Source organism: Nelumbo lutea, chromosome 4 (assembly GCF_056320005.1).
Source record: "Nelumbo lutea isolate HS-2025 chromosome 4, American lotus-T2T, whole genome shotgun sequence".
NCBI classification, from domain to species: Eukaryota; Viridiplantae; Streptophyta; class Magnoliopsida; order Proteales; family Nelumbonaceae; genus Nelumbo; species Nelumbo lutea.
The window spans coordinates 34,751,199-34,771,778 of record NC_142687.1 but is presented as its reverse complement, the minus strand read 5'-3'; the positions used below and the strand labels follow the sequence as shown (position 1 = coordinate 34,771,778).

The following is a 20,580-nucleotide window of genomic DNA, read 5'->3' as shown; positions in this document are numbered from 1 at the left end:
CTAAACCTCACATTGGTGAGAGACAAATGAAACACCAAATAAAGTTCAAGTAGCCAAGTGAAACACCCCATAGTTTGGAGGGATATATGGAGTTTATCATCAAGGTATTGACATATAGGACGCACATGGATCGGAGATTTGAATTAGGATATATCTGATCCAAAAATACAAATCTTATATATGAATCATTCCGAAGATCCGGTCGGATCTCACAAAGGCCAATAGGTCGATTTAAATTCAAATCAGTTGATCCAATCCGATTATCGATTCCTGATTCCGACGAGATCGGGTTCAAATTCGGATTGAACCATGATCCGGACCATTTGACAGCGCCATATATCCCCGTTCACCGGTCACGGCCCCACTCGTCGCACTCAAGAGAGAGAAAGAGGATTTAAGTGGGCTACGTGTACGCAGTGGGTAGAAGAGGCCCATAACCCATTTATGAATTATCCACTACTTTTTGGCTAATCATGTGTTGGCGATCACTGGGCCATAGACTGAACATGTGGATGCAATGCACCCTCCTCTTTCCTGAATCCTGGTTCCTATTTCCTCTCACTAAAATCCACTCAACTTACCAGTTACCATTCTACTTCTTTTTTCGTCCGCTAACCGTTTCACCTCTCCCTCTCCCTCTCCCTCTCTCTTTCTCTTTCAGGTGAGACAATCAGACAAACGTAAGTGCTGCCTTCTTCACTGTTTTTTTCCCTTTTCCTGCATTTCTGGTTTTCTTTCTTGAATGAACTTTCTGGGTCTGGGTTATCTTCTTGACTTCCTTTCTGTGAATGATCAATGATTTAGTCAGGCTTAAATTAGTTATCTTAGCTCATGAATGCTTTTCGAAACTTAATTGATGCTGAGCTTTACTCTATATGTCTATGTAGAAAACTCACCAAGGTAGTTTTGAAATTCAGTAAAGGGTGAACTTGAAATAGGGGTGATTCGGTTAATGTGAAGGGATAAGTATAATGCTGTGCATTGGAACTTTGCTTCTTAGCATTTTTATTGCATCACTAAGTCACTGCAAGTAATTTGTGAATCTTTCCAAGGCCTCTGATTTTCTTGAGAAGATTACAAAGAGGGGATACTGCAAGAGGTAGAATCTTCGTCACAAGAATTTTATGAATTACACTTTCATTAAATCATTAAACAACTGCAAGTCTGCAACCCATTTATGAATATTTCCAAGTGTTTCAAGGCCTCCAATTCCTACTTGAAAAGATTGCAAAGCGGGGATACTGCATCTGCATCAGAGATCGTTAGGGGCCTTTTTGTTGTCTATAGATATCTTTTTGGCGAATGCCAATGGTTGTGATATTCTTTTTCCTTTAGTTTGAAATGGTCTTCTGTTACTGCACACTAGTTCGTCTTGCAGTCATAGAAGACTTTGATCTATTGAAAAGCAAAAGGCTTAGTGAAATTTTGCAACTCCATTCATCCTTTTCAAATTGTTTTTATTTCTATCCTTTACTTTTATTGGGCTTGGTTTCTCACTTTTTTGTTAAAAGATTTCTTCTTCTTTAGTGTTTCTTCCTTCATCAGAACTTTAATTATTGTATCCAACAGATATTTTTTCCACCTGTTGTGATTTCTGAATTTTATGATGTGTTTACTGTGTAATTTGACATGGAAAAATTTCCAAAATGCATACAGTATGGCTAGTCTAGCACCAATTGTTGATATAAAAATAAGTTAACAATGCCATTCCCATATGGTGTTTTAAAATGTGCAACTTCACTTAGAAATCCTAGATATATGTAATATTACAGTTTCCTAATAATTGTAGCTTGTTAGACACCATTTCTGGTAATGGGAGTGCTCCTTTTTCTATGCCTTGACCTCAAAGTAATTAAATAAGATGCTGTGCTTGCATTGGTTTCAGGGATGAATAGAATGGGAAACACTGGCTAGAATTAATTTGGTCAATCATTCTAAACAGCCAATTATCAATCAACAGTGTCACTAATTTGCTACTTAGCTTGGTTCTTCCATGGCTTTGATTGCAAGTAGGGTGTCTGGTGGCCCTGTGGTGACCAATATGACCAATGCCACTGAGTCACATGGGACTGTTTATTCTTTTGCCAAGTTATCACAGCATACTAGATTACACTCTGCAAGTCAAAGAGTTGAGTTTAGGAGACCAAGTAATGGACATCCGTTCGCTGCAAAACTGAGCTTCTCCTCTGAGAGTTTGTGGTACCCATGTGAAAAACCTTGTGCTTATGTTGTCTTTCGGGAACATTCTGTTTTATGTTCATCAGCGGGAGCACATAATACTGAAGCAACTGAACGTGTTACACACCCTGCTGATTGTTCAAGAATATCTCGGTATGAATTCTCACAAGACATTAGTTATGTAGCTAAGATCTTTATTGGATTTGCCTTGCCAACATAACATGAGAGACACATGTCGGTTCTGGCATTTTAATGGCGGAAATTATTACTGTTGCTGTGAATTTTATTACCCATTGTTCAAGAATTATATGCTCATACAGACAAATGTATATTGCAATTTACTTTTATGAACAACATTATAAAGTATGCATGCAACATTATATGTTTAGAAGTACTATAATTTCCAAGGTCTCCAAACTTTAAAGCATATTTGCCTTCCTGATATTAAGATATGTAGAAATAATTTCAGGTTCAATCCACCAAACATGTAGGGGTGATTGCTTGGTGCTATAGTAAAATCTCAGTCTGGCAAGTATGATAATTCAGGTTCTAGTCCAAGAGTGGCTATTTTGTGCAAAATGTGCCAAAAGTTAAGTTTAATATCCAGCATACCCCTCCCAAGATCATAGATAGCCAGGACCACCATAGGGTAATGGCCCTCTGGCAATTTCAGGTCAAACCTTTACATGCCATGCCTCTATTACTTCTGGAATGAGTATGGGATAGTGGTTTATTGAGCTTGATTACATCAATGACTATAGATTACAAATATGCAGGTATTCTTATAAGAAAACTTGGGCTGTTAAAAACTCTCTGTTGATGCTTTTTCCCGTTTCACTTGAGAAATGAAGTACAGTTACTGGAATTTGGAATTTATATGGTCCCTATTACCAAATGCCACTGGTTTGAGACTAGATTTTACTAGACTCAAGTTCACCTTTTCTTTATGCCTTGCAAACACTGAAACTGAATAATCGCCTTTAAGTTTTTGAATCACTACCATTTCAATACTGATAAAATAACCAATACTCTTTAAATACCAAGTCTATAAGCTAGCAGAAAATCCCAAATTCTCTTGGGTTATCAGTACTTCTGTCCAATGGGTAATGCCTGCCAAGTCACAACTCTACAGCTTCAGCATACTCATTCAGATCTATAAAATCTATCATACATATACATATGCATATACATACACACACACACACACACACACACACGCATATATATATATATATATATATATATATATATATTTATATTTACATATATACTATTATAAAAAGCACGAATGAGAGTGTGGAACCTTCCTTGACTAAAATTCCCATATTTGTGTATTTAGTCCATCTCTAATTATGAGGGTTGAAAATGTATTTTCAATCAATGCTTTTCACCTCATTTAATCCCCCCACATTAAGTCTTATATTTAAGCTATTAACTGCCATTCTCTCTTATTAAATCCCATTAGGGGTGTCCATGAAAAACCGAAAAACCGAACCGCAAAATGTGGTTAACCAAACTGATCGGTTCGGTTTCAGTTTGGTATTTTTGAAAAACCAAAGGACCGGTTCGGTTTTTGGTTAACCTACAAAAAAACTGGCGGTTAACCAAACTGGCCGATATATATATTTATATGTATATTTTATATATATTTTTAATATATGTCACATATTTTCTATATATTATATATAAATATATATTCATTATGTATAAATATATACATATATTATATTTATAATAATCTATTTGTAAATATATTATATATTTTTAAATATTTATAATATATTATATATCATTTATTATTTATTATATAATACAATACATATATTTATATAATATATATTATAAATATAAAAAACCAAAAACCAAAGAACCGAACCGGTCAAAAACCGAAACTGGCGGACCGGTTAATCGGTGGTACCGGTTTGGTTTGCAAAAATTGCCCATATTTGTGTATTTAGTCCATCTCTAATTATGGGGGCTGAAAGTGTAATTTCAATTAATGCTTTTCACCTCATTTAATCCCCTCTCATTAAGTCTTATATTTAAGGTATTAGCTCCCGTTCTCTATTATTAAATCATATGTTTAAGATATTTTTTCATTAATAAATGCTACTAATTATATCTATGTCTAATAATTTGAACAATATAAGCCCATTCATTATAAAACATAAAAATGAAACCATTATTTGTCCAAGTGACGACTAATCAATTCGACCATCTTAATCAAATTGGTCAACTATTGAAGTCATAGTCACATACTAAAATTTTTAAATAGAAATAAATATAGAAAGTTACAAAAATGTAGAAAAATTAAACAATTTATGATATTTTATTAATCAATTTAAAAAACAAGTGTAATAAATAATAATTATTTTTATTGGTGATGAAAATGAGTTACATAATCTAAAACTAATCAAGAATGAAATTATTTTCCTATTTGGCGGAGATCAATAGTTCAACTTTTGGGTCAAATGTGGCAACCTTTAATGTCATAATTAAATAATAAAAAATTATAAAATATAAAAACACAAAAAACAATTGGAAAAATGTATAATATCATATATTTATCATATTAAACAAAAAATAAGTGTAAATAATAGAAGTATTTTACACATATAAATAAAAAAGATTATAGAAAAAATTGAACACATCTATAATTCTATATTTACACTACTATTAAAAATATGAATAAGATTGTGAAACTTTCTTTTAACTAAAATACCCATTTTTTGAGTTTAATCTCTATTTAATTGTGAGGTTTAAAATATAATTTGAACTACTGTTTTTTACCTCATTTAATTCCCTCTTTTTAAAATTTACATTTTTTTTTTGTTGTTATAAATGAACAAAAGAAGATACACTAAGAAGATAAAACATTACAAAAAGAATAGTCCATCTGGCCAAGCAGGTAGGCTTGTCAAAGATACTCAAAACTTTGCAGCCTAATATGAGGTGTTTACATAACATGATTTGGATTTTGCAATATGCAATCGATTAACAATGAGAAACAAAAAATATAAAAAATACGTGAATTTTATAGACAATTTTGGATTTATTACTATTATTATCATCATGTAGAATTGCCATGTGCACACTTACTAGTATGTGTGTGTGTGTGTATTAAGGCATATAGAAACATGAACGAAGAACAAAAATAAACAAGACAAACAAGGACAAATCAGACAGCTCTCCTGGGCAGGGCAGAGTGGTGCTGATCAGCCAGTCAGCACAGGCAAAGGTGCTTGAAGGGTTTAAATATCAATATTTTTTCAATCATTGGGAATGGAAATTTTGATAAAAATTTTAGTATATAACTAAGGGGAAGCCCATATTTATTGCATATTTCCCTCACTGTTCTGTTCCACTTATTTGAGGGGATGTCGCCCTCCTTTTAATACAATAGCTTTTTATTTGCCAAAAAAATAAGAACACTAAGTAGGTGACAAGGATGTGAGGACTGAGGAAATGAATGTATATCTTGTCATGTGACAAGCAGCTGAAAAGAGTTACTTGATTATGAAGAAATCTCTTGGGCCAAGTCTATATATATACTAATAGAGTGTTCTTTTGGAAGAAATGAACAATTATTGTTTGATTACTTTGAATGAGAAATCTCTCAAATATTTTAGAAGGTGTGATGCTTAAGTGATTCCTATAACCATAGTGTGAACTGTTAAGCTAAAATTTCCCCTTTTTGGCCATGATGCCTATATCAGAATACTATTAGAGTTATTCTTCTAGATCCATACTTCTTTAACTCCTTAAAATCAGCCAATCTCCATGTTCCTTGGAGGTTCTTTCCTGAATCTCAATTGGATGCAAATTATTATTAATGAAATAGTGGAATAGTAACTTTCACGTGTCCTTTTGTGTTCAGAACCAAATTTATGTTGAATTGTTATATTTTCTTTTTTGATCAGCAACAAGAAAATTAATTCTTTAAATTAGAATAGAAGAATACAACAAGATGTTGTGAAAAAACAGCAAACCCAAAGCCATCCCAAATTTACAACCGAGCCCAAAACATGGATTGTCTCTGAATTCCTTGTTTAGCTAGGCCATCCGACATGCTATTTGCAGATCTTCTAATCCATCTTATTTGGATGAGCATATCTTTAGATAACTGTTTGAAGCGCCTGGACTCATTCCTTAGCAGCCAAATTATCCTTTCCTCCTTTTTCATCTAGCCCACAACTATTTTTGAATCACCTTCAATGATTAGTCTTTCAATCCCCATTTCTTTAGCCTTCTCCATCTTGTAAACTGCTGCCATTAGTTCAGATCCCACCACTCCACCTTGCTGAACAGGACCTGAATACATTGCTAGGATGTTTCCATTTTCTTCTGTAATAACCCCACCAATACCAGATGGGCCAGGATTGCCCATACAGCTACCATCAAAGTTCAATTTCTTCCACCCAGCACATGGGGGTGACCAGGTTTCTATAATTCTTTCTTATTTAGGAAGAAACAGAAATTAAGCCCAACACACTGAAAAAATCTTCAATTTTAAGATCTGCAAAGAGCTTTAAAGTTTCACCCAATGAGACACCATTAAAGTTATTACTTCTATCACAGCTTCCATACTTCTTTCCCTGTCTTAAAAAATTCTTAGATTTCTTTCTTCCCAAAGTGTCCAGATCACCGTTGCAAGATTCTCTCTGGAAAGTGTCTTTTTGCAGATTTGTTCCTTGTGTTGAAAGATCATCTTATATTTGTACATATCAGTTATGGGTTAATTAATTTTTGTATGATATCACATATTCATGAATATGTCCTTGGTACACAGAACCAAAGTTGGAGATGAAGAAGTTGAAGAGCTGTTTGATTCACTCTTGCCTGAGCATCCAGTCATTCCTGAAGGCACTTCTTACTCAAGTAGGGGGCTAGCTGAAGCATGTAAATTTGTTTGCAATGATGCAAAGTATGTTAATGAAAGGGCCCGTAATGACATTGTCTTGCTTTCACGGTAAGTTTTACTCACATAAGTTGTGCTCCATATGGATTTCGTCAACCGGCATGCATTAATGGTTGGCACCTGGGTTAGGAAGGATAAATCTAGAGATTAATGTGTATTTGTAGCAAATTAGGTAGTCTGAACAGGTGGTAAAATGAGAGGAATTAGCTGGTATGGTTCACTAATTTACACCAAAGGGAAACTGCTGCACCAGTGGGGTAATTTGGTGTAAGTTGTTGAATGCTCAAGGCAAGTGAATGACCAATGAAGTTGAACCCTATGGTTTAACAGAGAATCTGGTCATGCATAGAGTAAAATGGTGGTCCAGGATTAGTTTAGTTAATCATGTATAGTTGGCATAGAATCTCGGGCTGGAAAGCATGAGAAAAGAGATTTGAATCTGAGAGTGGCCACTTTGTGCAAAAAAATGCCAAAGGTTAGGACAGTATCCAGTCTACCCCTCCCAAGACTCCAGATAGCTAAGACTAACATTGGGTAATGACCTTTTTTTAGTTGGAATAAAGCTTACAGGAGCTCAGATTCATTGTCTACTTGAGCCATACCACATTCATCTTAAATAGATTATCACCCATGGTATTTACTTTTATAAGTTGTACATTAGGGTTTCCCTTTTTCTGTAAGCTAGAAGTTCTGTTCTATTTTGCATGCTTTGCAAATCATGTGTACTTGGGGATATCCACTTATAAAATTTCAATTATGTTTCAGTGGCATAATGAGGCTAAATGATCGTGCCCGCCAAGATGTTGCAGTTCTTGGTTCTGAGTTTCTTAAGCTTGATGGTAAGTTCTGCTACTTTCTATTCCAAAGTAGTTTAACTTTAGCACTAGTATGTTGTTTAATTTACTATTATTTAATTTTCTGAACTTATATAGTCATTCTTTGTCTCTTTAAATCTTCATTTGGATATAAATTGAATAGCTCGAGCAAGAGAGGACACTGAAAAAATTGATAATAGTGTGAAGAGAAGAGCTGAGCGACTGCATCATATAGCCATGGTGTGTCTTTTTGCATAGCTCATTTTCTGTTTTCCTGTAGGCAAATGATCCGTTTTCATGACCTGCTTGTTGATATTGATTAACACCTGTATGCACCATTAGGTCTTAAAGGACAAAGCTCAATCTAAGTTGAAAAGTGCAGCAGAACAGCATTGGAGCGATGGAGCATTGGAGGTTATTTCATTCCCTTTGTTTGATAGTCTTGATATATTACCTTGTTTAATTTTATGGCTTGGGTGGTAGAAATTATTTTCTTGTTTTTTATTAGTACTAGTAATTGTGCATGTGCTTTGCACGTGGTAATTCTAGATGATGATAATGATAGTAATAATGTATCCAAAATTTTCTATAAACTTTATGTATTTTTTATTTTTTTTGTTTTTATATATTTTTATTTTTATTATTAATCACGTAATCTGCATTTGATTACATAAACACCTCATCCAAATATGTGATAATCAAATTGAGTTATGAAGTTTTAAGTGTCATTGAGAAGCCTACTTTACTGGCTAGATTCTTCCTTTTGTAATATTTAATCTTTTTGGTGTATCTTTTTTTTTTGTTCATTTATAAAAAATGTAAGATTTAAATAGAGGGATTTGAATGGGGTGAAAAGTAGTAGTTCAATTTACAATTTAAACCTCATAACGAAATAGGGACTAAATTCAAAAATGGATATTTTAGTCAAAAGAAAGTTTCACAATCTTATTCTTATTTTTATTAGTAGTGTAAATATAGAATTATAGATGTGTTCAATTGTTTCTATAGCTCTATTGTATTTTTGTGTGTAAAATAATTCTAATGTGCCACACTTACTTTTTGTTTAATATGATAAATATATGATATTATACATGTGCCTAATTTTTTTTTGCAAAATTTATGTATTTTTTCATTTTTGTATTTTTATATTTTATTAACTTTTATTATTTATTTATGCATTAAAAGTTAGCATGTTTGACCCAAAATTTGAACTAATGATCTTTGCCAAATAGTAAAATAATTTCATTTTTGGTCAGTTTTAAATTATGTATTTCATTTTCATTACCAATAAAAATAATTCTTGTTTATTACACTTTCTTTCTTAATTTGATTAATAAAAATATCATAAATGTGTCTAATTTTTTCTACATTTTTGTAAGGTTCTATATTTATTTCTACTTTAAAATTTTTATAACATAACTAATACTTCGTAAGTTGACCAATTTGATTCAGATGGTTGAATTACTTAGCCACCATTTGAATTAAAAATGTTTTTGTTTTTGAATTAGTTTTATATGGGTTTATATTGTTAAAAATATTGACACAGATCTAATTTAATAAGAGAAAATGGGAGTTAATAATTTAAGTATAAGACTTAATGAGAAGGGATTAAATGAGATGGGATTAAATGAGATGGGAAGTAATAATTGAAGTTACATTTTCAATCCTTACCATTAGAGATGGACTAAATGCACAATTATGGGCATTTTCGTAGCCATTAAAGCTGTAATAAAATGACTTTTATACCCTTTTCAGACAAAGAAGTAGAAGGTAATTTTAGTCCAAAAAAAGTTTCACATTGTATTCCCACTTCTAAATATAGTATAGATTCTCTTTTTGTGCCATTTATCATGCCAAATTTGTTAGTAGATCTTTTTTTATTTTATCAGCAAAAGAGAATTTTATTTGAAATTAGGGTTAAAATAAAGTTTTACAGTTTTGTGTATGGGATTAATGCTCCCACACTATTACATATTTCTGTCCCACTTTACATTGTAGCCCAAAACAATTGTTGCCTCAAAGCTCCTTGTTTAGCAAGATAATCAGCTAGCCCATTTGCACTCCTTCTAACCCATTTGAATTCAGCCTCTACCTCCCTTGCAACCTTTTCCACTTCCCTTATCACTTGTTTGAAAGTCCACAGAATACTTCTATTGTTTTTAGCCTAAGAGATGGTCACCTTGGAGTCCCCTTCAACCTCAATATGCCTCATTCCTAGTTGCTTAGCTATCTTCAGCCCTTGTAGCAATGCCATTAACTCAGCTTTTAGAGAGTTGCCCATGCCAATCGGTCCAGAGAACAAAGCAGTTGTCAACTCCTACTTCGATAGAATAGCAATTGTCAACTCCTACCTTCTATATTAGTAGACCACTGGTTGATTGAACTAATATGGAAGGTAGGAGTTGACAATTGCTATTCTAAGTTTTGTGCCTAAGATATCTCTCATCTCCCTTCCTTATTTTTCTCTTCTCTACTTTCCGTCATCAGTGACATGCATTACAAGCTGGCATTAGAGTAAGATTGTACCAAAGGATACTGATTGCATTAGAGTAAGATTGTACCGAAGGATACTGATTTTCCTTATTATTCTAGAGGATCTTTCTTATAGTTAAGATACTGCCTTTGCCTCAAGTGTTAAAAGGAAATCCCTATTTGGCCAGAGCAAAGGAACAGAATTGTTTGGAAATAATATCTGAAGGGAAGATTCTCAATTATGTCCTTCTGTGTGGTTCTTGCTGGAGGAGTGATTGATTATGTTGATGATGAATTGCTCATAGCCATGTTCCCCTCTAGAGAGTTGAGACTATCAAGTGGATTTTCTTCCTGGATGAGATGCTTATGGTTGATGAACTGAACTTTAGAGGTCTCAGGATATCCCAAAGATTCGTTATATGCAAATCTGTTAAAGGAATAGTGCTTTTCTTGTTTATTTTGAGTTTTCTGTGTTGTGTGAGTATTTTTTTTCTTCTTTTGGAGAGGGAGCTCTCTCCTAAATGCTGCTTCATCTTGTCTTTCTTCAACTCCTTGATGCTATCCTTTGCTGGGTATTTCCTTCAGTAGGCAGTGGGAGTGCTATCCTCTTGAATTTGGTCCTATTTGTGGTTAATTGGACTCTAGGAGAAAAAGCAATGGAAGAATTTTTGAAGGAATTGGATGACCTTTCTGTGCCAATGCAAGCAATTTTATGATGGATAAGGTTCTGGCTCTGAAAGATTTTTTGTGTATAGGCCTTTATTTTTAGAGGATCGTGTTATTGTAGTGCACCCAGGAATCAGTTGTAAAATTGACTTTTCATAGGCAAAAGTAGTCTAAACATCAATGTATAGATAAAAAGTTAGCATGGTAATAATTTTCTTTTTCGAGAGCCAAGGAAAGTAGTTCATCAAGAGAAGGATTTTAGTGCCTAGGCCAAATAGAAGTTAGTGATATCTCAGATTTTTATATTTTGTTCCAAAACAGGACATTATTGACCAAACTTTGTCTTTCTTGGAGGTTCCATGGTTTTGAAACTTTGTTGTCATAAATATGGCAGGCAAGATTATTTATGTACAGGTTTGTACAAGACAGCATAAGTTCAATGTCCATATGACAGACTTCTATAAGGCAATTATATGTCCTTCAGTGTATACTGTATAACTGTATTGATTCAGAAAATTGTGAATGCCATGTGTGACAAAGGAGTAGTAACTTGTCCTTATGGCAGATTTCTAGGATTCACTCCTGGAGAAAGAAATTCTCCATTCCTTCAAGTGAAACCTCAACCTGCTCTTGGTTTCTCTAAATCTGCTCTGTTTGTCAGATTACAAGGCATATGAGGTAGCCCTGCAGCTTAGCTTAAACTAAAATCCAGAAAGTACTCCCCAACTACACAAATACAAGCGACATAAGTGAAAGCTAGATTCATATATCCCCAAACTACTTGTACGAGAATAACTGGTAATTAGTCCCACCAATTCATAACCCGGGGTTTTCCTAGCTCTTGCACATGCCAGTGCAAAGTTCCCCAATTCTTGTAAAATCTGTCCCAAGATAATTTTTTTAAAATTTAATAAACTGTTCTTTTATCATTAGCTAAGTGAAATGCACAAAAGGGATAAAATGAGATACAAAGTCTATATGATCTACCAACAAAAAGATAAAAAAAAAGAGAAAAATGGCAATCCTAAGGCCTCAAGATACCCTATTTATGAGGGTGTCAATTATATGAAAATACAAAATTACCTTTCTGTTGGAAAGGTATTCTCAGTACAAATTATTCCTCCTCATGTCCACTCTAGCAAGCCTATCTGCCACTGAGTTAGTGGACCTCAGAACCACCATTCAATTTAGATGTCAAAGATATGACCTTTTTGAAAGGATGATTCAGCCTCTCTGGTCCCAAAGGTATATATTTCAATCAACCAGTTACAATTTAGAGGTAAAAAAGGCTATTACCCAATGTCACTCCCAGATATCTGGGGTCTTGAGAGGAGTGGACTGGATACTGACCTAACCTTTGGCATTCTTTTGCACAAAGTGGCCACTCTCAGACTTGAACCCAGATCCTCACACTTGTCAGCCTGACAAATTACCATTACACCAAGCAGTGGCACCTCAGTTACAATTTAGAGGTCCACTTCTATAATGATCCACTCGAGTCCTAGCAAAGAAGACAATCTCATACCTTGGGCAAGGGATAAAATCTCAGCTCTAACCAAATAACACATCCTGGATGGATCTGTTACCCCAATTGTGTCTGTCAAAATTAAGCTTGATGTCAGATTTCGTAGGAAGATCCATGCAACTAGCATGCATCCACCTAATTCAAAAACAAAATGATTTGTATAGTTGGAGAGATAATAACTGATGAATTTTAATTGAAATTTCATTCATAGACACAAAAGTAGAATACATGCATATCCTTTTGCACTCATAAGAGGAAACTACTTTTGCACAATTACATTGTCGAAGTATTACATTACAATCACATTGTTGACATTTGGAGAAACTGAGAATTAGTTGCAAAATCTTCTTTGGTTAAGGAAAAACCTGTTGTAACCTGGAAGCCCCCTGACGAAGGCTTCATAAAGCTAAACATTGATGGCAGTAGCCTTGGTAATCCTGGACCTTCTGGTATTGGAGGTGTATTCAGGAATGCAGGGGGTCAGATTGTTGCCTTATTCTCTGGTCCAATCGGAGTGGGGGGTGTGGTTAATGCAGAGGTCCAAGCAGTTTTACAGGGAGCACAGATTGCTAAAGAGTTGAACTTCGGGAGTTTGGTCATTGAAGGAGACTCTAAATTGGTAACTGGGTGGTTGAAATTGGCTAATGGGCTGGAAGACCTACTAGCTAAGCAAGGGATGCACAAGGATCATTTATTTTGGGCTCAATTGTAATTTTGCTTTGTTTTTAAGGCACCACCTCACGCCTCTTTGGGGATCTCTTTCCTATATCTTTTGTTAGTTCACCTTGATTAATTTTAATAAAATGCTTTGTTACTTATCAAAATAAGTATTATATTACAATCAAATAATTCTTGAAAACTGTTTTTGTTGCTTTCCAGGCGGATTTGCGGCGAGTTGACGTCATTGTTAAGCGGCGAGCCATGGAAGATGCCCTAATGGCTTTGGAGGTAAAAGTATTTGCTATCAGTCGTGTTGTAATATATTCTAGAAGAGATGCAGGTTTATCCAGTTAGTTTTATTTTGATGTAGCGTAATTGAATTACTTTAGATCAAACTACTTTTCTATGATTACACTTATCTGACTTGATAATTTTATATACGACATTTTCTTACTGTCCATATTGAAGGGAGGAAACATTAAAAAATAATACTCCTTTTGCTTCGTGATCTTGCAGTTTGTCAAGAACATTCATGACATGATGGTGACTAAACTGTGAGTTAAACTATGCAATGTGATTTAATTATTTTGATGATTTCTTTTTTTTTTTTTAATTTGGAAAATCTCTGCACCTCATACCATGGAATTTAATCACTAACTGTTAGTCATGCTATCATTTACATAGGAAACAAGGTTCTCTATCTTTTGATGATGACATGACAGATTGTATAGTACTTGAAAAGAACGGAAAGAGTCTTGATATCTTTCCTGAAGTCTCTACAGATCGTATTACTGCCATTCAGGTATTTTATTTTTCCCTCCTTTTGGACAAGTATCATTCAGGTACTTACCGTGCATAACTATTTCCTTTATTATTTCTTTTTAATCTCTAAATTAATATCACTATTTTCATGGTTAATAATTTATAGGATGCTTACTGGAGTATGGCATCAGCTCTATCTGAAGCCGATGGCATTGACTACACTAATCCTGAAGAGGTCTGACCCTGAAAGATTCTTGCTCTTCTTTGGAATTTTTCTGTTTACTTATGCCATGTTAATGAAGCTTTGATTTTCTACTTTGAGCAGCTTGAATTGTTAGTTGCAACTCTGATTGATCTTGATGCAATGGATGGTAAAAGTAGTGCCTCGTTATTGGCAGAGTGTTCAAGCTCTCCTGATGTCAATACCAGGTAAGCATTACTCTCTAGCATTTATTTGCTCAGGTGTACTATTTATAATCTCAATAATAAAATCCAATTGGCTAGTCCTGAAAACTTCCAACTTACAGTATTTTCCTTTATTTTTTTTTGAAGCTTGATTATGAAAATAAACAATCTTTATTTTTTGAACAACAACTGCAACTTTATCATTTCTCCACTGATCAAGTTCAATATGGATCATTTGCAAAAAAGCATACAACATGGAGGTGAAGGTTATCCTCACTCATTTTGAGCTTTGACCTTTTGAGACTCAAGTTGTGTTCTTTTGTCTTGGTTTGTTTACTGTTTCTATGTAGGAAAGCGCTAGCCAATGCATTGGCTGCAGCTCCATCTATGTGGACTCTTGGAAATGCAGGCATGGGAGCATTGCAGGTAGCTTATTTCATCAAGCATTATGATCAAATGAGTTCTATTTTCAGATTATGTTTCTTCATAGAGATACTTAATATCTTAGTTAATTGGATAGAGGCTGGCACAAGACAGCAACCCAGCTGTTGCTGCTGCAGCGTCTAAAGCCATAGAAGAATTGAAGAGACAGTGGGAAATAGAAGAGGGAGATAGTTGGAGGTTCACAATGAAACAAATAGCAATGGAAATAGATATGGAAGAAGAAGCTGATGAAGATGCTTAGACAGGCCAAGTACAGTTATGTTTTATTGTGAATATTTGCAAGAGAAAAGATTATCGGGCATAAACAAGTTTCAGAGCTTACAGGACCAATGAATGCATTGTTCTTCCTAGTTTCAACAGCAAGAGAAGGAGCTCACAAGTCACAAACTAACCAAAGATTGTCTTGCAATGTTTAGCTCGTATAGTTATCTAATGGGAATAGTGTATTTCATAATTTTGAAATGTTTAGCTTCTCCCCTAAAGTCGCAGAAGTTACTGAGTTCACTGATGTCTCCTCAAATGTAAGAAGTGCTTCCAATGATGCTTCAATGATTAGCTTGTATAGTTATCTAATGGAAATAATGTATTTCGTAACATTAGCCTCTCCCCAAAAGCCACAGAAGTTCTCAGTTTACAAATGTCTCAAATGTGAGAAAGAGTTTGTATTGTTTAGCTTGTAAAGTTATCTAATGGCAATAATGCATTTCATAATTTTTGCAATGTTTCTTCTTCTTTGATCAATAACCATCAATTTTACAATTATAAAACAGTGAAATATATATATATATATATATACACATATTCCTTTTGGTTATAAGGAATCTTTACCCTCTTTTTCACTTCATTTCTGTAAGACCACAGAGCAGCCTCTCTTTTCTACAACCACCACCCTATCACTAATTATGAATATACTTTAATAACCTTTTTTCTTTGATAAGTTACTTTAATAATCTTTTCGCTGACCTTCAGCCCTCCTAAAAGCCACACATAAAAGTTCTTTGTTCACGAATGTCTCCCCAAATGCGTTTGATGCCATCATTATGATGTACAAATTGGATCTCTTTGTATATAATGGACCTTTAATTACTAGCTTAATGTTGCAAATGAGCAAAGAAAAAGAAAACTTGTGAAATCTAGACACCCCCCTTTATTCCTTAGAAAATAACTCTTATAACTTGAAAAATCTATTTATTGTTTATTGGTGCTTTTATTTATCAACATAAACCTCCATAGCAGGGGACTAAGGTATTATTCCTTTCGACTTTATTAATAAGCTATTGCTTTATTATTCCGTTCTTATGTAGAAGACTGTTTTTGGAGGGAAATGGTTTCCTATAATTGGGTGAAATACTGATTCTCCTTATAGGGCCTTAAATCTCTACAATAGGCATTTCGGTGGGTTCAAAAGCTGATATCTATCCATGAAAAACATTGATACATGAAATATTTTGAACCTTGCTTCTCTCTCTCTCTCTCTCTGGTTACATGTTCCACATGGCTAATACAAGAAAAAAAGGGTGTCTCTTGGCCACTTAAGCTGCAGACAAAGGAAAGGCAGATTAAATTCTTGCCATATATAAAAAGAACAGTAAAACAATCCCAAAATAATGGGTAGTTGTGGTTATTGAGAGAGCGGTGATTATTACATATAATAATGTAGGGCTGGGTTGAGGTGGGTTGGGGTAGTCCCCAATTCAAAGTCCACACCTCAATCTAGTTTGGACCCAAAAACATACAAGGCCCAATATCCATTGCAGAAGTAATGCCAAGAAAATTCTTTTTATTTGATCCCCAAACTAAAACTAGGGGCTTACAAATTGCACCAAAACTATAGAGAAAAGAAAAACCTAATTTCTAATCCTCCACTGGCACTGAGACAAATTAGTTCAAATTTTCAGGCTTCATGGACACTTGGGTTTTCCCTCTTTGGTCTTCATGTTGCTATAGCATGGACATGCATTCTTTTTTCCATAGGTGCCAGGAGGGACACACTTGCATTTGGAGCAGCACATGAGGCAGAACCACATACAAGCCGACTTATGTGATGTAGCCGAGCAGCGACGCTTACACTTCGGCCTGCAAAACTCTGCAAAACCAAGTCTCACTAGTTATTTTTCTGGTACAGTAGAGCTTGGATGTAACAGTTAGGTACTGAGTACAAGGAACATGGGGAAATGGGTTAGGGAAGCTGAGAAGTGGGGGGGTTTCTGGAGGGGTTTCACTACGTACCCTTCAGCAAGGGATCAAGCCAATGTAGTTTCCCGTAGGTTGGTGACTGCAGAGAGGAGAGTAAGAATTGCCTAAGATAATCCAGGAGAGGGGTCTGTGGGAATGTCGGTGCTGGGAGGGTCCCCCTCTACTTTATTGTTTATATTTCTTATTTATTAAATGGAGAAGTTGATTTCTAGACTCTTATAATCATGGTTCAAAGTATCGCCCATATGGCGGAAGGGGTGTATCAGTACTTTGCACCACACAAATAAGTTTTTTTTTTTTTCAAAAATATCAGAGGGGAAGGTTTTTACATGGTTTAACATATAAAACAAGGGTTTGGGGATTATCCTTAAAAAAGGTATATCAATAGGGTGTCAATACGATATGATACGTTCAAATCGGGGCATATTGTATTGAAATTTTGAACCTTCTTGTAATACATGCTCTGGGTTGATTAGACCGGACCTAATGCACTTAGACTTAGTTGGGTTTATGGTGGTCTGCGCTCTTACACTGAGTGCCAAATTACAAACAAACAGTATTCCTGGAATCTGGATACAAGTATAATAACTTACTATTTGACGACGACCGGAAATTGTCATATGCCTGTAAGAAAGATGAGAGCTAAAGATGAGAGAAAATTTACAACAGACTAGTTCACCAACAGTCACTAAGGATGGGTATCAGTGCTACCTCTGCTACACTAGACAATGCAATTAGAAGCAGCACAAACAAGAGCAACAAGTGGGAACTGCGACGATTGCTTCCAGCCATGTCTGCAACTGCTTGGTCTCTGGTCTCTTACAGTCTCACTCTCTCCCTAACAAAGGTCTCTTAGATTTTAGCAGACACAGAAGATAAGAAACTGGGTCTAACTTATAGAGCTTCCGAGTGTACGATCAAGTGTAAGGATGCGTTGTTTGAGGCGTGAAAATGGGCTAGAAGTCGGTGGATAGCTCATGGAAGGAAAGCGGTAAAAGCGGCATGTTTACACTGCATTCTGCATGTGCTTTGCCTCTGCTATTCTACTCAATTGCTTCCTTTCTCATTCTATTTCAATGGTATTATTAATAATTTAGTAATAACTTCTGATCTCCTTATCATTTAAATATATGAAAGATAACTCAGATTCCTAGCAGATATCTTATTCCCACTTGGATCTGTTTATCAACACATGGAGCTGTTTTGTTCACTATCTATGATTAATGAATGGATCATGCGGTCAAGGGTAAGGGAACATGGGAGAGTCGGCATTGGGCCATTGGCTACCTAGGTTGCAAATGGATTGGATTTTGATCCAATTCAAATTAAAATCCAATAGGTTTAAATTAGATTTGGATTTTGATCTGATTTTGGTTCAAATTTATAACTTAGTAAGAACTTGTCTTACACCATTGGTCCCCACCCCGGATAAACAATGGTTGCACCAGGTTGGCAGCCAATATTGAAACTTTTGCGGAATTCTCATGATTATGGATCCTAATTTGTCTTTTCAAAGCATCAAACAGAACGAAATAATGAAATAGAATTCATGTAGCCAATCCCATATAGTTGAGACAAGGCTTAGATGATAATGGTGATGAAGATGTTTTAATATAATAAATTGTGCTAATTTTATATAGAGTTGTTAATAATATTTTAATCAAATCAAATATGTTTACAAATTAAATTTGAGAATGTGCTTTACAAATCAATGTGATCGAATTCAGATCAGATTTGGATATATCCCAATTCGAATTCAATTAGATTTGTTTGCATCTCTAGCCAATACTTGGTCAGATAACATAGTCGAGCCATTGAGAGGCCGCTGAAGGCATTGGTAATTGTTCCAAAACTCTGAAATTTGCAGTTGTTTACTCTCTAATCATCATCTTTGTTGTGGCTTTAACTAAACGCCAATGCGGAAGGTAGAGTATATGCGTTAATAGGTCTAAAGGACATGCTTTGCACCAAAGAAAATGTTCGAAGCAATTGCTTGAGAGGCAATTTAACCAAAAGATTCCTTGCTGGAAAGAGAGATCATCAATTCTATTTCTGTCATCTCATCCAAAGAGCAAGGCACTCACTACCCCACTAGTCTTAACTAATGCATAGCAAAGCAACCAGATGGTCATATCCTAAACAATCACTCTGAACATCTTTTCTTTGGTGAAAAGCATGTCCTTTACTGTAATTCCGTCGAGCTCGAATCTCCTGCAAACAAAAATTTTGGTCATCACATATTGGGAATATCTCCCATATGTTAAATTCATAAAGAGATATCCCCGATGTACAACTGAATTCCCATGCTTTAAGTGTGTATAATTTTTGCTTATGGTGAATCCCATCACATATAATCCACCTTCACATTGGCGTTGAGTAGAAGCCGCAACAAAAATGATGAGTAGAGAACAAGGCTCAGTTTGCGAAGAGTGCAAATACAAGATTTAGACACACCATATACAAGATTTTGCACTGTACATGTTTGCTTTTACACTCCTCCCAAACTAGGCCTAAACATCTGCAGATTTCAGAGTTTTGGAACAATTACCAACACCTTCAGCGGCCTCTCTATGACCCGATCAGGTTATCTGACAAAGTATTAGCCCAGTCAACTGGTTTGAATAAGAAGAAATAAAAAACTGAACCTATAGTCAACAGGCCACATATATAGGGCTGTGAATGGTTGGGGCTATCCAACAAACCTGGACCAAACCGAGCCAATTATATTAGGCCTGGGTCTGCATTGTGTTCTGATTATAATTGGGTCTGATTGTTCTGAACCAATTAAGACCTGAACTGATTATGTATATAATTGTATGTAAAATATGTGTTTGTAACTTTGTATATTAGCATATTAGAAAGATACTGTCTACAACCTATTTTTCTCATAATATAGTTGTAACATTTTTTTTATTGATGAACTGATAATTTTAGTAAAATGAATTAAATTTTGAAATTACAATAAGTCCAATCAAACCCCACAAGGTACAAAAGTTACAATTGCGTAGTAATGTTCACCTCCTATTTTATGCTTTCAATTTCCCTAAAATTATATGCCTATATATCCATGGCATGAGTCGAATATTCTTTGCCCAAGAGATGATAAGCTTTGAATCCTCCACTACTTCCAACTATTGAAGTAGTGACATCAATGAGTCTCCCAACCCCAAAGGACCGGAACATGGTTTTCAAAATCAGACCGAACCATACGGTCATATAAAAAAAACTGGGAACCGGTTAGGTGATTGATTTCGTTTTTCCTCAAAACCGGATTTTCTCAAAAATCATTGATTTTAGTCAGCAAACTGCTGACTCAAGCGGTTAACCATTCAAATCATTCAAATCGTTCAAATGATTTTGACCATGATTTTTAAAACCGACCTAATGACCGGTTAGGGGTCCGGTTACTGGGTCGAACAATCCGACCGTTTGAACCGAATGCTCGGCCCATTCTAAAAAAATAAAAAATGGTCAAAACCGTTCGAACAGTTAACCGCCCGATTCAGCAGTTCGCTGACCAAAATCAACAATTTGGGGGG

At 35.0% G+C, this 20,580-nt stretch overlaps 2 protein-coding genes across 6 annotated transcripts; one reads left to right on the top strand and one right to left on the bottom strand.

Annotated features, from left to right (window-relative positions):
* Positions 1-469: 469 nt before the first annotated feature.
* LOC148855144 (senescence-associated family protein) lies at positions 470-15,565 on the top strand. Of its 5 annotated transcripts, XR_016113088.1 has the most exons (14): positions 541-680; positions 1,886-2,331; positions 6,968-7,147; positions 7,862-7,935; positions 8,075-8,151; positions 8,254-8,325; positions 13,454-13,522; positions 13,751-13,788; positions 13,919-14,036; positions 14,163-14,231; positions 14,322-14,425; positions 14,549-14,661; positions 14,752-14,827; positions 14,922-15,565. XR_016113088.1 is itself a non-coding variant. In XM_088985362.1 (13 exons), the coding sequence occupies exons 2-13, from the start codon at positions 1,994-1,996 to the stop codon at positions 15,084-15,086; spliced, it is 1,380 nt and encodes a 459-aa protein (XP_088841488.1). In that variant the 5' UTR covers positions 470-680; positions 1,886-1,993; the 3' UTR covers positions 15,087-15,565. The 5 variants fall into 5 exon arrangements, 4 of the variants coding, with proteins under 4 accessions (XP_088841488.1, XP_088841491.1, XP_088841489.1 ...); XM_088985362.1 differs by lacking the exon at positions 14,549-14,661 and having other exon boundaries at positions 470-680; XM_088985365.1 differs by lacking the exon at positions 14,549-14,661 and having other exon boundaries at positions 521-661.
* An 869-nt stretch (positions 15,566-16,434) lies between these two features.
* On the bottom strand, positions 16,435-18,086 carry LOC148855143 (protein RSI-1-like). Its single transcript, XM_088986643.1, has 3 exons — positions 17,753-18,086; positions 17,635-17,665; positions 16,435-16,931 (listed from the first exon to the last, which is right to left on the bottom strand). The coding sequence occupies exons 1-3, from the start codon at positions 17,831-17,833 to the stop codon at positions 16,747-16,749; spliced, it is 297 nt and encodes a 98-aa protein (XP_088842769.1). The 5' UTR covers positions 17,834-18,086; the 3' UTR covers positions 16,435-16,746.
* Positions 18,087-20,580: the final 2,494 nt, after the last annotated feature.

What these genes read in the sequence shown, in the direction of transcription:
- LOC148855143 (XM_088986643.1), bottom strand. Translation starts at nt 17,833, where the DNA reads ATGGCTGGAAGCAATCGTCGCAGTTCCCACTTGTTGCTCTTGTTTGTG. An exon ending in CATTGTCTAGTGTAGCAGAG is followed by an intron (nt 17,666 to 17,752) that starts GTAGCACTGATA and finishes TCTTTCTTACAG; the next exon opens with GCATATGACAATTTCCGGTC. An exon ending in TTTCCGGTCGTCGTCAAATA is followed by an intron (nt 16,932 to 17,634) that starts GTAAGTTATTAT and finishes TTGGTTTTGCAG; the next exon opens with AGTTTTGCAGGCCGAAGTGT.
- LOC148855144 (XM_088985362.1), top strand. Translation starts at nt 1,994, where the DNA reads ATGGCTTTGATTGCAAGTAGGGTGTCTGGTGGCCCTGTGGTGACCAAT. An exon ending in ACTACACTAATCCTGAAGAG is followed by an intron (nt 14,232 to 14,321) that starts GTCTGACCCTGA and finishes TACTTTGAGCAG; the next exon opens with CTTGAATTGTTAGTTGCAAC. An exon ending in TCTCCTGATGTCAATACCAG is followed by an intron (nt 14,426 to 14,751) that starts GTAAGCATTACT and finishes GTTTCTATGTAG; the next exon opens with GAAAGCGCTAGCCAATGCAT.